The sequence below is a fragment of the Antrostomus carolinensis genome, unplaced genomic scaffold (genome assembly GCF_000700745.2).
Source record: "Antrostomus carolinensis isolate BGI_N321 unplaced genomic scaffold, ASM70074v2 scaffold17434, whole genome shotgun sequence".
Taxonomy (NCBI): Eukaryota; Metazoa; Chordata; class Aves; order Caprimulgiformes; family Caprimulgidae; genus Antrostomus; species Antrostomus carolinensis.
Genome location: NW_010311586.1, coordinates 2,843 through 16,034, shown reverse-complemented (window position 1 = coordinate 16,034; position 13,192 = coordinate 2,843). Strand labels below are relative to the sequence as shown.

At 35.3% G+C, this 13,192-nt stretch overlaps 1 protein-coding gene across 1 annotated transcript; it reads left to right on the top strand.

The window, feature by feature from the left end:
* Positions 1–2,929: 2,929 nt before the first annotated feature.
* Positions 2,930–12,946, top strand: LOC104524036 (cullin-2-like). The gene is made up of 5 exons (XM_010166781.1): positions 2,930–2,960; positions 4,145–4,347; positions 6,933–7,034; positions 7,747–7,863; positions 12,346–12,946. The coding sequence occupies exons 2-5, from the start codon at positions 4,156–4,158 to the stop codon at positions 12,475–12,477; spliced, it is 543 nt and encodes a 180-aa protein (XP_010165083.1). The 5' UTR covers positions 2,930–2,960; positions 4,145–4,155; the 3' UTR covers positions 12,478–12,946.
* The last annotated feature ends 246 nt before the right edge of the window (positions 12,947–13,192 follow it).

Genomic DNA, 13,192 nt, shown 5'->3' with positions numbered 1-13,192 from the left:
GTGATGTATCAGAAGCGGCTCAGAGTCTGGTTTGCTTGCCTAACTTTACTGTTTTGCCAGTTTAAAGGAGCAAGCTTATTCATGTGTCACCTAGCTAGAATTAATGCTCTAAATAATACTCATAATTCCCTGAGGAAACAGAACATACCTTGGGGAGACTTTGAAAAATTGACGATGTCTGTCTTTACTGTCAAATTTGATCATTTGACCCATGAAGAGAGAGTTCTCTCTGGATTCTGGCTGGGATTTAGAAAGAGAAAAACATTTTGCAGTTGTACTCTGAAGTGTGGGAGTACCTCTGTAACTGGGCAAACTGTTTATCAGCTTTTTCAGGCTGCAAGACTGCTGGAGCTTCCTATAAATATATATTTATTTGGATGTTATACAAATAGTAGTTTTCACACAGGATAAGCCTGTGGGTGGAGAAATGCCTGATTCTTAAAGAGATGAAAACCTTTTTTTATTTTCCTTCAGTGTTAATCAGAGTTGCCACACCAAATCAAAGCAAGCAGAATTGATGTGTACACTGTGTTAGCCTCATGGGGTTTAGGGGGGCTGGATCCCATTTTAAGTAAAAGTTCTTTGAATCTGCCTAAGTTTTTCTCATTACCAGAAAGCAGTTACACCTTCAATTAGGGTTAGTCTGCAAGCCACACTTTCTTGTTTCTTCCAGATAGGAAGTGTGAGAGCACAATTTCTGTTTCTTTTTATTTAAAAAAACCCCAAAACTTAATTATGAAAACTAAGGTTTAGCAGGCGCTTGCCAATATATACAGTATGATTTGTTTGGAAGGTTGAGAGAGCTGGGCTTGTAAAGCTTGAAGAGAAGGCTCTGGGGAGACTTCACAGCGGCCTTCCAGTACCTGAAGGGAGGTTATAAACAGGAGGGAGAGCAACTTTTTACAAGGGCAGATAGTGATAGGACAAGGGGAAATGGTTTTAAACTAAGAGGGCAAAGACTTAGGTTAGATATTAAGAGGAAATTTTTCACCCAGAGGGTGGTGAGGCACTGGCCTGGTTTGCCCAGAGAAGCTGTGGCTGCCCCATCCCTGGATGCCTTCAAGGCCAGGTTGGATGGGGCCCTGGGCAGCCTGGTGTAGTGGTTGGCAACCCTGTCCACAGGGGGGCTGGAACTAGATGATCTTTAAGGTCCTATCCAAGCCATCCTATGATTCTATGATAATACATAGGATTAAGATCAGATTTATATTTTAACTTTTCTGTTGGGTTTTCAGCCAAATTTCAGTTATTTTCAGAGGACATCCAAGAGAAAGCTGTAGCTACTAAAATGCTACTAAAAATCCTCTTTATGATATTTCTCCTTACAAGCAGAATGATCAGACTCTTATGCTAAAATAAAATCTTCATTTTTACAAGCCTTGCCATAATCTTCCACTTTAGTCTTTGGAGAAATTCTTCTTTTCCTTCCTATTGGAGTAAACCTTCTGCATCAGTTTAACCCACAGAATAAGCAAGCTGGAACCTATGTCCTCAAAAGGTTTTTTAAGCAGTCAGGACTGATGGATTATCTATAATATGAGAATAAGATGATTTTTCTGCTTCTCTGTAAATTGGATTTTTCTTGCCACAGACCTTGCCACATTCCACAGGTCATTTGTGCTCTTCTTATTCTCTGTTGGTGAAAATGACATTTAAATGTATATAAATACAGATTTGAAAGCTAGAAATTGCTTCTGGAAAGTGATCTCATTTACAGTAGTCAGACTTGTGCATTTTAGTGTCAGATTTCAAACTGCATAACTGATTTTCACTTACACCAAACCAAAAACTTTTTTTCCTAAAGAAGAGAGGAATTTTTAAGTTGTTTTTAAGGCCTTTTCTTGTTTAGAGGTAATTTTTTTCATATTCCTGTTCTGCTATATATTTGTGTGTGTTTGTATAATTTAAGTATCAGGAAAAAAAATGCTTTCTAGAATGATTGATGTAACACTTCTCATAATGACAAGGAAGTAATGTAAAAATCAAAAAAAGAAGGAAGAAGTTACCTTTAGTGTTAATGCTAGTTTTGCTTGTAAGGTTTTTAAAATACTAATTTTGAGGGGATGCTTCAGGTGTTGAGTGTCAGCACAACTTTGAAATGTTACTTCCTAAATCATAAACGTGTGCTTCTTTATGAAAATAGGTTTTGAAAGGTTTCAACAGAAATTGGAGGATCTTGAATCACTTCTTGATTCTGAGATGTTTGCAAACTGTACAGTTGTGTGTAGCCTGAAACCCAAATTGTAAGGGGACAAAAACTGTGCCCACTTTCAAGCTTGCTCTTTTGGAATTCCCCCTAAAAAAATTTTCAGGAATGCAAGATGAGATTTGTCATGAAAGTCAGTGTGTAGCTGACTGTGAGAAATACCTGTTAACTAAAAGTCTGGGGGGTTTTTTGGGGGGAAAAAAGGTAAAATGGATTTTCTGAATCAATTTTAAATAGGATATCAAAGCTATATAGAATGATTTCAACAAGGTGAAAAAATAAAAATACACTTTTTTGATATGAAATTGGAAGGAACAGAATAATAAAACCTAAAAAGATTGATTGCTAAAACTTCCCAGAATTCCTTTAAATTCAGTAGAGTTGATACTTCTTTGGAACAACTGTTTAACTACAGTATTTTATGTTCTAAGAGTATGTCAACAATCTTTTTTATTTAGTCATCAGGTGATATGCTAACATTAATATGTTCAAGTAGTTCAGTAAATGACTGATGTTTAGTCGTCACCCATCTTCGAAAGGGAAATACTGTAATTCATTGGTTTGCAATGTTTGCATCCAAAATGGTGAACTTAAACCCAGAATTTCTTCACTGGGGTGGTCATGTGATAATAAACTACTGCTGATAGTTATATGTGTGTGACTAATTGAAATTCGTTTTGTTTGCAGTTTGAATTATTTTACAGTCAGCATTTTAGTGGAAGGAAGCTTACTTGGTTACATTATCTTTGTACAGGTAAAAATAAGTGTTTTGTTAAACTTATGTTCTATACAACTGACAGTTGTTTGTTAAAAGTCCTTTTCAAATGGCAAGAGACTTTAGAATTGGAACATTATGTTGTGTATTAAGTCAACTGAGTTATTTTGCATTATAAATTAATTTAATATTTGGTGCTTAGCATTTCCAAAATTTATGTTTTGTAAACTTGCATATGTTACTGTGATTTATTAAATCCAAGTAAAACTAGATTTGTACATTCTTAACTACAGAACAGCACTGCAGAACAGCTGAGTTAATAACAATTGCCCTGGAATTGTTATTGTATTAGCAGATGTCTCTTAACTGAATATTAAATAATTTTAAGAGTGCATATAATCCTATTTTACTCAGGTATGTAAGTATCTAAGTAAATATATCTACTTATGTTTAGATTTACTATGTAGAAATATATGTTAAAAAAATCTTAGAAGGGATAAGTAAAATTGTAGCTTAGTTTAGTAGGTATCAGTCAATCATATTTTATTTCAAGTGCTTTCAGTATCAGACTTTTAATGACTAAGCACCACAACGTATAACATGGAGGTGAAAACCAGACTAGCATACAACACTATAATGTAATAAAAATTTAGTTCTTATAAAGAAGGCTGCCGTTTACTCTCACTTACTTTCACAGAGAAAATCTAAATCTGCTTTTAGGCAGAATTCTTCAGTGCTTTTGTTTTTTGTTTATTTGTTTTAAATTTCAGGGGAATTTAAGGAATATAAGAATATTATTTTGAAAAATTTTTAATGGACAAGTCTTTTATTTTGTTTTGAAATCTTTCCTTGGAAAAACTTTCCTGTAATCACTGTTCTGTGATTCTGTCTAAGCTATTACTAATTGAAGTTTATGCATTGCATGTTGAGGCTGTTTGGAATTTCCTTTTTTTATTACTATGAATTATATTGCATTATTCAAATTCAACACTGTAGGTTTCCTTTTTTCTTGTTCTAGTATTCATAGTTAATCAGAGGGGGTTTTGTTGCAGACCACAGTCTATATGTGTAAATTCACATCAGTTTTCATCTTCCCTTTCCAAGTGTTAAATGCATACTTAGGTGTAAATTGAGTGTTTGGAAATGTATGAGGAGCTCGAATAGTTAAGTTGCAGATGACTTTTTAGCACACTGGTTTATGAAATACTACTTGTATATTACAGGTGAAGTAAAAATGAATTATTTGTGCAAACCTTATGTAGCCATGGTCACAACATACCAAATGGCAGTGTTGCTTGCCTTCAACAACAGTGAAACTGTCAGTTACAAGGAGCTTCAGGATAGTACACAAATGAATGAGAAGGAACTGACAAAAACCATCAAATCCTTACTTGATGTCAAAATGATCAACCATGACTCAGACAAGGTATGCAGTAATGATATTAAAAGTTTCATGTTTTCAGTCTTGTGATATTTGTTGAGGGCTTTTTTCAATATAAAATAATCCAGTTTGCTTTTTTTCCCCTCTACACTGTATTATCGACCCTTATGAGCAATTACAAATCTGTATTTATAAGGATAGAGACAGGAGGAAGTAGATTACCTGTGTCTTATAGGCTCTCTATGCCTATAACAGCATGGTATGCTGAAAAGGTAATAATATTAGGACTGTTGATCGCTTCTGTTGCATTTCATCCATGTAGCTTTAGACTCACTGCTGTTGGAGGGGAATGCCCTATAAATACACCACTTTCAAAATTGTACTGAATCATGGGAAACGCCCAAGTAGAAAACCAAAGAATCTTACAGAGATTCTAAAAAAAAATTAAAAATTGTGGTAATTGAGACTGAAAGTAACAGCAACCATGTTCTTCCTTGCTGACAGATTGCAGGAGGAGGAAGGAGAAGGAAAGACAGGAAGGAGGAGGAAGGAGGAGGAAAGAGAGCAAGGAGGGCTTGTGTGAGAGGATTTTTGCTGCAATTTGCCAATTCATGAGTTTCATGGAATTCCAGAATATCTGAGCTTTGTTTGTGATTAAGGCAATGGTTGATACAGGTTCTGTTTATGACTCTAACTCATACTTCTGTACCACCTACATGAAACCAGTTACCCCTTTTCCCACACAGCGAAGAAGCGCTACAGAACTGCCTGTGCATACCATACAAACTTTAGCATGTGCTTCCAGCTAGCTCAGGAAGCCCATTATTCACACAGTATCAGGCAGAAGAAACTTGAGATAAATTGTTCACTTTGTTCATGAGAAAAAATCCAAAGCTGCTCTGGTAGCTGCTTTTTTTTTTTTTTTTTAAAGCAGGAAAGTATTAGAAAATGCAAAGTGAGATCATAAGGAAGATCTAATGCTTGACTGAAGCATAGGACATCCTTCCAATATCTAGAAATGAGCTCAGGTTGGAACAATGTCTGGGAAGTTGTCTGTTAAACAATGGGTGAAATATAACACTGGGAGCTATTACAGAAAACTGAGATTTTTCATGATTTCAGAAAGCCCATTATTTAAAGGCTTTACATTTATTTATGTCTGTTGCATAAGGTTTGCCCAGTTTCTTTAAGCCTGTGTCATTGAAGAGTGAGAGTGAATGATGTAGCTTTCCAACCCTTTTACCTTTTAAAGTTTCTCACTGCATTTTCTGCTTTTTTTGTTGTTGTTTATTTGGTTGGGTTTGTTTGGGGTTTTTTTTTAACTTCCAGCCTATTGTATTCAAACATCTCCGCTAATTCTGTTTTCTTTGCACTCCATCCAGCAATGCGAAAGCAGATCTGCAGATAGTCTATCAGATTACTTATTGAATAAAGCAGTGAACTTTAGTGCCTTAAGCAGTGGAATTAAATACACTAACTTCTCTTTACCCTTATCTGAGCCACACAGAAAAGGACAGTGTATTAAATGATGCAGTTTGCTTTTATTTGTTTGTTCTTTTTTTGAAAGAGAGAAAAGAAAAAAGAAACTTTTGGCAAAATCTGTATTGGTTCTTCAGAATCATGCTTTTTTGAGTTCACGCACAACACAATTTCCTTTGGTTTATACTCAGCCATGTAAGCAAAATAAAGCTAAAATTTAATGTTAGCTTATGTTTTTTAAAGCTGTGGATCTTTGTCCTTTCATGTTAAATTTTATATACTGTGCCTGGATATTATAAAATATTATAATAAAGAATATTTGTTGCAGAATAAAAGATTAGAATTAATAGTGCTTTGAGTAAATATTTAGCTAAATATTGACTGTGTTTACTAAAGTGTTTGCACTTGAGGCAACCATGGTTTGGCAAGATACCAAAGTCTAAGAAGCCCAGTAACTATTCTGCTGGAAATTGGTAATACTTGTCCAGACTCTTGCTTGGAAACTGCAAAGATCAGTCAGGTCATCCTGTTAGTTGAATGTAAAAGTGTTTGGCCTGCAGATAACAGTTACCATTTATCGAAAGAAATTAACTTTTACACGTGGAGAAGAATTGAGATTGTATCAGGAAAAAAATTAGAAACATACAGATAGATGTAGAGCTGTAGAAATTGCAGCTTGTGAACTGTTTCTGCTGTAACATAACAAAATGCTTAGATGTTTTTCCTTAAGTTCTGGAAGGCAATGTTAGTAGTAGTTGTAAAAGCAACAGCTCGCTCTCTTGAGATTCTGCCATAAATAAATGCAAATCCTACTTTCTTTGCAGGGAGAAAATTAGTTTAAATAGAGAGTGTTTGCAACTAAGATAAGCTATCAAAGTATTAAAGCAGAAATTGCTTTAATCATATTGACTTGTTAACAAAATTTGTGTATGTCAGAGTTCTTTATAGTGTTTTCTAAAATAGCCTTGATTTCTATGTTAGTTGAACTGGAGCTTTGAAAATTGACCTGGTTCAAGTGGCATTTTAGAATTTCCAACTACAAATCTGAAATTGTTTGTATGTAGGCAAGCCCCTAACTGATTTTGCAAAGTAAATTGTTATCATTTTCTGGTTCCATTTCTGATTTTTTTAAAAAATATTCTTTATTGCAGGAAGATATAGAGGCAGAGTCTACGTTTTCATTAAATATGAACTTCAGCAGTAAACGAACAAAATTTAAAATTACTACATCAATGCAGAAAGACACACCACAGGCAAGTATTTTTTGTTGTTTCTACCTTGAACAACTTAGGAAGCTTATCGTTCTAAAATTGAATTTATTGTATTCATTTGGTGTAAGCAGATGTGGGAATCCCTGTGTAAGATTTACATCACTGTAAATAAATTGTTTAAGTTTAAAGCTTAAGCACTGGAATTTTTTTTTTTTACTTAAAATATATCCAGGAGAAGATGGAATAGGGAGTAAGAAAGTAGAAGAAAATGATAAACAAGAGGTATTCCTTGTGTACCAAATGGGATTGACAGTTTAGCTTGTCTTATCTAATGAGACTTGTTTTTTGGTGGTGTTTATAAAAGCAACTTATTCCGGGAACAGCAGAACTAATCAACTCTGCTTTCCTATGGTTTTCTGTCCTTTGACAACTAAAATTAACTCCAGTGTTGATAATCTGTGTTCCCTCTGTATCTCCTAAGACATAGGATTTTATGCAAAAGATGTACGTGCTTCCAAACTCAATATATTACAAAAATGCTGGTTTGCATGTTTCTCTCCTACCGTCCTGCTGACTTTCATGAAACGTGGTATTCTTTATTTATGGAAGTACTTTGTCTGGTATTGAACTTTACCTGGATTTTTGTAATAATTGACCACTTTTAATAAAGTAAAAAGTATAGATTCAAGATACTTTTATGAAGTGTTTCTTAGTCTTATATATTTTAAGCATTGCTCTTCTTCCTGTATCGCAGGAGATGGAGCAGACCAGAAGTGCTGTAGATGAAGACAGAAAAATGTATCTTCAAGCTGCTATAGTCCGTATCATGAAAGCACGTAAAGTGTTGCGACATAATGCTCTTATTCAGGAGGTAAGATACAGTCCTCTTCTTAAGCATGGTTTGATGAGAATCTTCAGGGTAGTTGGATACCACATCTGACCACAAAACTCTCCCATGTCAAAACTAATACCTCAGTGAAATTAGTGAGAATTTCATGGAGTCTGCTTTGAGTGGTGGTACTGGAGCTCTAGCTGTGATTCCTTAATCTTGTAAATGTGTCTTAGCATCAAAGCATTAAGGCCTCTGTGCTTGCTCTTCCCTGTTGACTGGTTCTCTGCCGACATATGATGTATCCTGTAAGAATCATTCCGAGACCTACAAGTTCAATTGCAAACCTGAATATGGATGTTCTAGGTATGGAATTTCATGGAAGCACCTAGCTGATTTTGAGCTCTAATTGTGATTTTATTCTGATTCATGGCTTAAATTTTAAAAGTTGTCTGAGTATGTAGACATGCACTTCTTAATCTCCCTTTTCCATTAAGTGGTATAGTTGTCTAGATTTTTTAGATTCTAGACTAATGGTCTGTGAGCTATCACAGACTGACTGGGAAGGAAGTGCTATTTCTTTCAGTTTTTTACCACTTTCCCATCTGTGCAAGTTGCCTGCCTAATTGTTTTTCTTATTCCAACCTAATCTTTGCTCCTACCAACCATAGTTTTCTCAGCCTTCTACGGCCTTCATTCTTCAGTCTAGTTCATTCTTGGGTCTCCAGAGCCTTGCCGGATAGCCTCAGAGTGGACTGGTGGGAGAAAGAAAGATTCCTGCTTTATTTGACCATTTTGAGCATGGAGGTGGAGAGGCGTTCAGTCATTTTGAGATCTGCTGAGTGCTCTCTGTCTTACGGTGATGGAGGAAACAGTTTACCCACCCACCACTGAATTTTTATTCCCTAAAAGCAATGAGCAGCTACAGAGAGCTTGTAAGCCTAGAACTTGCCATGTGAGACATCTGAAAGGTTTTGGATGTTGAAATAGTGCTTGTACTCTGAAAGCAAGCTTAATTTAAGAATTCTGATTTTTACTGCCTAAAAGATGAGGCAGCGTAGGTCCTGATTATTCTCAAAATCTTTGGTTATTTGGTTTCCTGTTACTTAAATCATCCATGCAGTTATGATGAAATCCTATAGGAATTTACAGTTAAAACTAGAAAATGGTAGGTTGGCCTTGTTTCATCTTTGAAAAATTTTTTCTTCCTACTCTCAAATTCTTAGAAAAAGTTTTAAAGGTGTACTTTGTTTGGGATCAGTTTATAAAGGTGGAATAGATTAGAAATGTTTATGTTTTGGAAAAGAAAAAATCCTTTCTGGCTGCTTCTTCCTTTGTTTAACTGAGGAGGCACTATCCAACATGACTCTGTTACATCTTGCTCTTACAGTACTCTTGCAGAATAGTACAGTCTGTTAACATCAGGAGCTTTTTCACATTTTGGAAGTAAGGTGGATGTTTTGATTGTTACTCAGTTAAAAACTAAGTAGAGGGTAAAGTTGGTGCTCTGTTTATCTATCACCAGCCACAGCCACCAGTACTGGTTTTTTACCTTAGCTTTTAACTAAATTAATGACACTAGATGTCTTCTCTACAGTCTGTGATACAGATATACTCTTAGGCATATCAGAAATTATTGCCAAGTTTTAGATCAAATTGTGGGGAGACAGGTTTTTGTATACTTAATGCTTAAACACAAAGATGAAAATCTCATGTTAAGTGGAAATTTTACCTAGTTATGTCCCAGTTGAGTTTAGTAGCTTGTTTTGCTTCATGTTATATAAATAAGGCCAAACTGCCAGGTGGTTCCAAGTTGAAAATGCACAACTTTCTCACTAGACCTTTATTCAAAAATTAATAACCATCAATGCTATTAAACCTGTAGAGTATGCTTAACTAACTTCTTGGCTGTCCAACTCCTGCTGACCTTGTAGTAAGATTTGATTTACTCTCAAGAGCCTTTTTGTTTCTTGAAACGTTTGTGGTATTGTAACTAATTATGGTGACGTATATACTTAGTTCTCATTACTTTTATCATGATGCTTATGTATTTATATTAATTTAAAATTTATTATCTGATTCCTTGAGGAGTAAGAATTACTCTTTTGAAAGGAAGTCTGTTTACTATGAATGGTTAATACTTTCTTACCTCATGTTTTTTTTCTGAGATACAAGGACGGGATTGCGCTGTTGTTAGAGTTGTGATTGAAAGACTCCTAGCCTTAATGTAGTTAGCTCTGATTCTAACAGTTAGACTACAGCACCACACTTTTCATTTAGGGTGAGGTGTCCAAGAAAATACTCAAGGTCCTTGGTAGACCCTGTATATGTCAGCATGTGGTCTTTGCTGAAGTAATTATGTTAGATATGCCCTGATGGTTTTACTTTTAGCTCCATGCTGTAGTCGCTTGCAGGATGAGGTTGCTTTTCCCTTAAAATGAATAAGGTCAGTGGGAGTAGTGGAGAGGAAAGGGCAATGCAGTCATTCCCAGAAAATTTTTTATTCTGACCATCAGGTATTTCTGTCCATCCTCATTATTTGTATTATCTCTGATAAAACAAAACCAAAACAAAAAAAAAACCCTTACCAATACAAAATTCTATCTTTTGTTGTCTCTGTGTTAAGTAAATATATAAAGTATGAAGATGATAATCAGTTTGAGTGTAGGGCTGAAGTTAGGTGAAATCTGAGCAGATCTGTTAGCTTGTTAGCACCAAGTTTCTTCTCATTTGTGCTGCTGTGGAAAGTACCAGACCCTTGGCTGCTAGCCCAACAAAACTTGCTCTTTTGAGCTCTTTGTTTACTTTGCTGGGTGAGTTCTACCTGGTGAGTTCTGTTGGCTCACACAGGGCTCCAGCAAGTTCTACAGCTGGGACAAAGCCAGCCAGGAAAAGTTGTAAAGAAAACGGGAAATCCGGCTGAAATAAAAATAACTTTACTGAATAAAAGAGAAACTACAGGCAAAATATATTGTGAGACTTGAGTAGTAGTAAGATCTTTTGTTTGTCTCACCATTGCTAGGAAGTAGAGGGGAGAAAGTAATAGTAATTTTCTTTGCTGCAAGTTGGCCAAAAGAGTAAAAGGTGAAAAATGCTCCCAGTTAATAGATATGCATGTTCTGTTACTACACAGCATCTCCTCCTCCTCTCTACAAGAGAATGGGCAAAACTGAGGACTATTAAGAGACATCTCAAGTTTTGCCTACAGCTGCAGTTTCTTCCACAATGGATAGATTGATTTGGTTTTTACAATATGTAATTTTTACTGTATGTATTACAAAGTTCCAGCATAGGCAGGTGGAGCTTGCCTGGGCTAGCTGTAGGGCTGTCTTCAGTGACTGAAGAAAAAGAGGTTCATCCTAATTGTTTCAAATTCTATACGCAAGGAGGGTCAGTGGTAGGGGAACTCCATTTACACTCACAGGCAGCTGAGCAGGTTGAGCTCTTCCCAGTACCAGGTATACAGAACTACATAGACTGGAACTTAGACAAAACAAAACAAATCCAGTGTACATCTCATATTCTGGCAGCTGCAACAGCAATGAAGTAGTGTAACTTTACAAAATGGTTACTACTTAGGCTGTGTCTCTTGTGATGAAAAGTGTCATCTTGGGCTTTTCAGCGAAGTTCCTGAAAAAGATTTTTTTCTTTCAAATTTATCTAGTGCAGCAGAATCTCTGAGGATTGGTTGCATTTTAAATATATTTAAACTGTGCTGTTCAAGAATGAATAAGGTCTTATTTTATAACATTATGGTCAGGTTTTTTGGTAATTTACTATGTACCTGTTTCCGTGTCTTCTAAGCATGTCTTTTTAGTGCTACAAAGAAAACACAGGTTTCACAAATCTTTGTTAAATGAAAATGTCTTCTCTGTCTTTTTCTGATAAAAGTTGTGATGGATGAGAAGAAAATGGTGTGCAACTTGGAGGTAGTTTTGAAAAATACAATCAAGTTAAATTTAACCGTTCAGAATTGTATAAACTATTATGAAAACTAAGATTAACGCATTCTTCAGGCATTTGATTTCCAAGTAAGACTGATGTAACTCAAACAAAATTTGAGAGTCCAGAAGTTAAATATTCCACAACAATGAAAGTACATAAACAGAAGTAAAAGATACCTAGTCAGCAGAGCCAGCATTGAAGGGCACATATGGTTTTACAGAATTTTCACTTTGCTAAGCTGTGATAATAATAAAGTGAAGAAATGTGTTAATATCAGAGTTAATTTTTAGCCTGAATATCTATCTTCATTTGTACCAGGGCCAATTAAGAGGACTGAGAAGACTTGGTTAATATGCAGGCAAGCTAACCAATGAGCTGAGCAATCAGTTTAAGTGTCCTGACACTCACATATAGAGATGCTTTGTTGATTGTTATAAATGAACTATTCCAGGTTTATTTAATCCTGTCTTTAAAAGAAAAATATACTGAATTTGCCTTAAAGCCCCCAGCGGATATTTTTATAGCATTTATAACTGTTGTAATAAAAATAACACAAAAAAACATGTCTTTCTTTTGCAGGTAATTAGCCAATCAAGAGCTAGGTTTAACCCAAGTATCAGCATGATTAAGAAGTGTATTGAAGTTCTGATAGACAAACAGTACATCGAGCGAAGCCAGGCCTCTGCAGATGAATACAGTTACGTAGCATGATGTTGCTATCCTGCAGGTATGATTGTAAGGAGATCATTGCTGTCACTGTTTGGTGTGTTCCTGTGGGAAGAGGCAGGCCTGTGCCTCCATAACTGGTCACTTGGCAGCCCCTGTTTTTCTGCTGTTTACAACATCACCAGTGCCATGTCATGAGCGTCAATGAAAATGCCTATAGATATTTCAAGCTCATGTCATTATGACATTTCTTAAAACTTTACTAAAAGAATGAGTGAAGTATTGCTGAAATGTGGAAAATTGGTTGGGTACCATGCTTTTTTTTTTTTTTTTTTTTTTTTCTCCCCTTTCACGTTTGCAGTTGATGTTTTTTAATGTATCTTAAGACAAAATAAAAACAAAAAACCTAAATATTGTAATATGACAGATAACCTAATAATTGTATCTACATTAAAATGTAAAAAAAATGACGAACATGATACTGCTGCTTGTCAAATAAAAAAAAATAAAGTTATATCATGTGTCTTGAATGATTGTAGAAATGGATGTAGCATTAATGTCTGTAAATAATATTCAGACCTGGAAGAGAAAAATAATGTTACGTGTTTGGGTTTTGGACAACCTCAGAAGTAGATCTGACATAAGAACTGAATGATATAAAACTGAATACTGGGTATGTCATGTTTGATGTGTTTATAAAAAAATATTTATGGTTAAGTGCACATCTTGTTTTCTTGAGATTAGGCTAACTGACATTCTT

What these genes read in the sequence shown, in the direction of transcription:
- LOC104524036 (XM_010166781.1), top strand. Translation starts at nt 4,156, where the DNA reads ATGAATTATTTGTGCAAACCTTATGTAGCCATGGTCACAACATACCAA. An exon ending in TCAACCATGACTCAGACAAG is followed by an intron (nt 4,348 to 6,932) that starts GTATGCAGTAAT and finishes TCTTTATTGCAG; the next exon opens with GAAGATATAGAGGCAGAGTC. An exon ending in ATAATGCTCTTATTCAGGAG is followed by an intron (nt 7,864 to 12,345) that starts GTAAGATACAGT and finishes TTTCTTTTGCAG; the next exon opens with GTAATTAGCCAATCAAGAGC.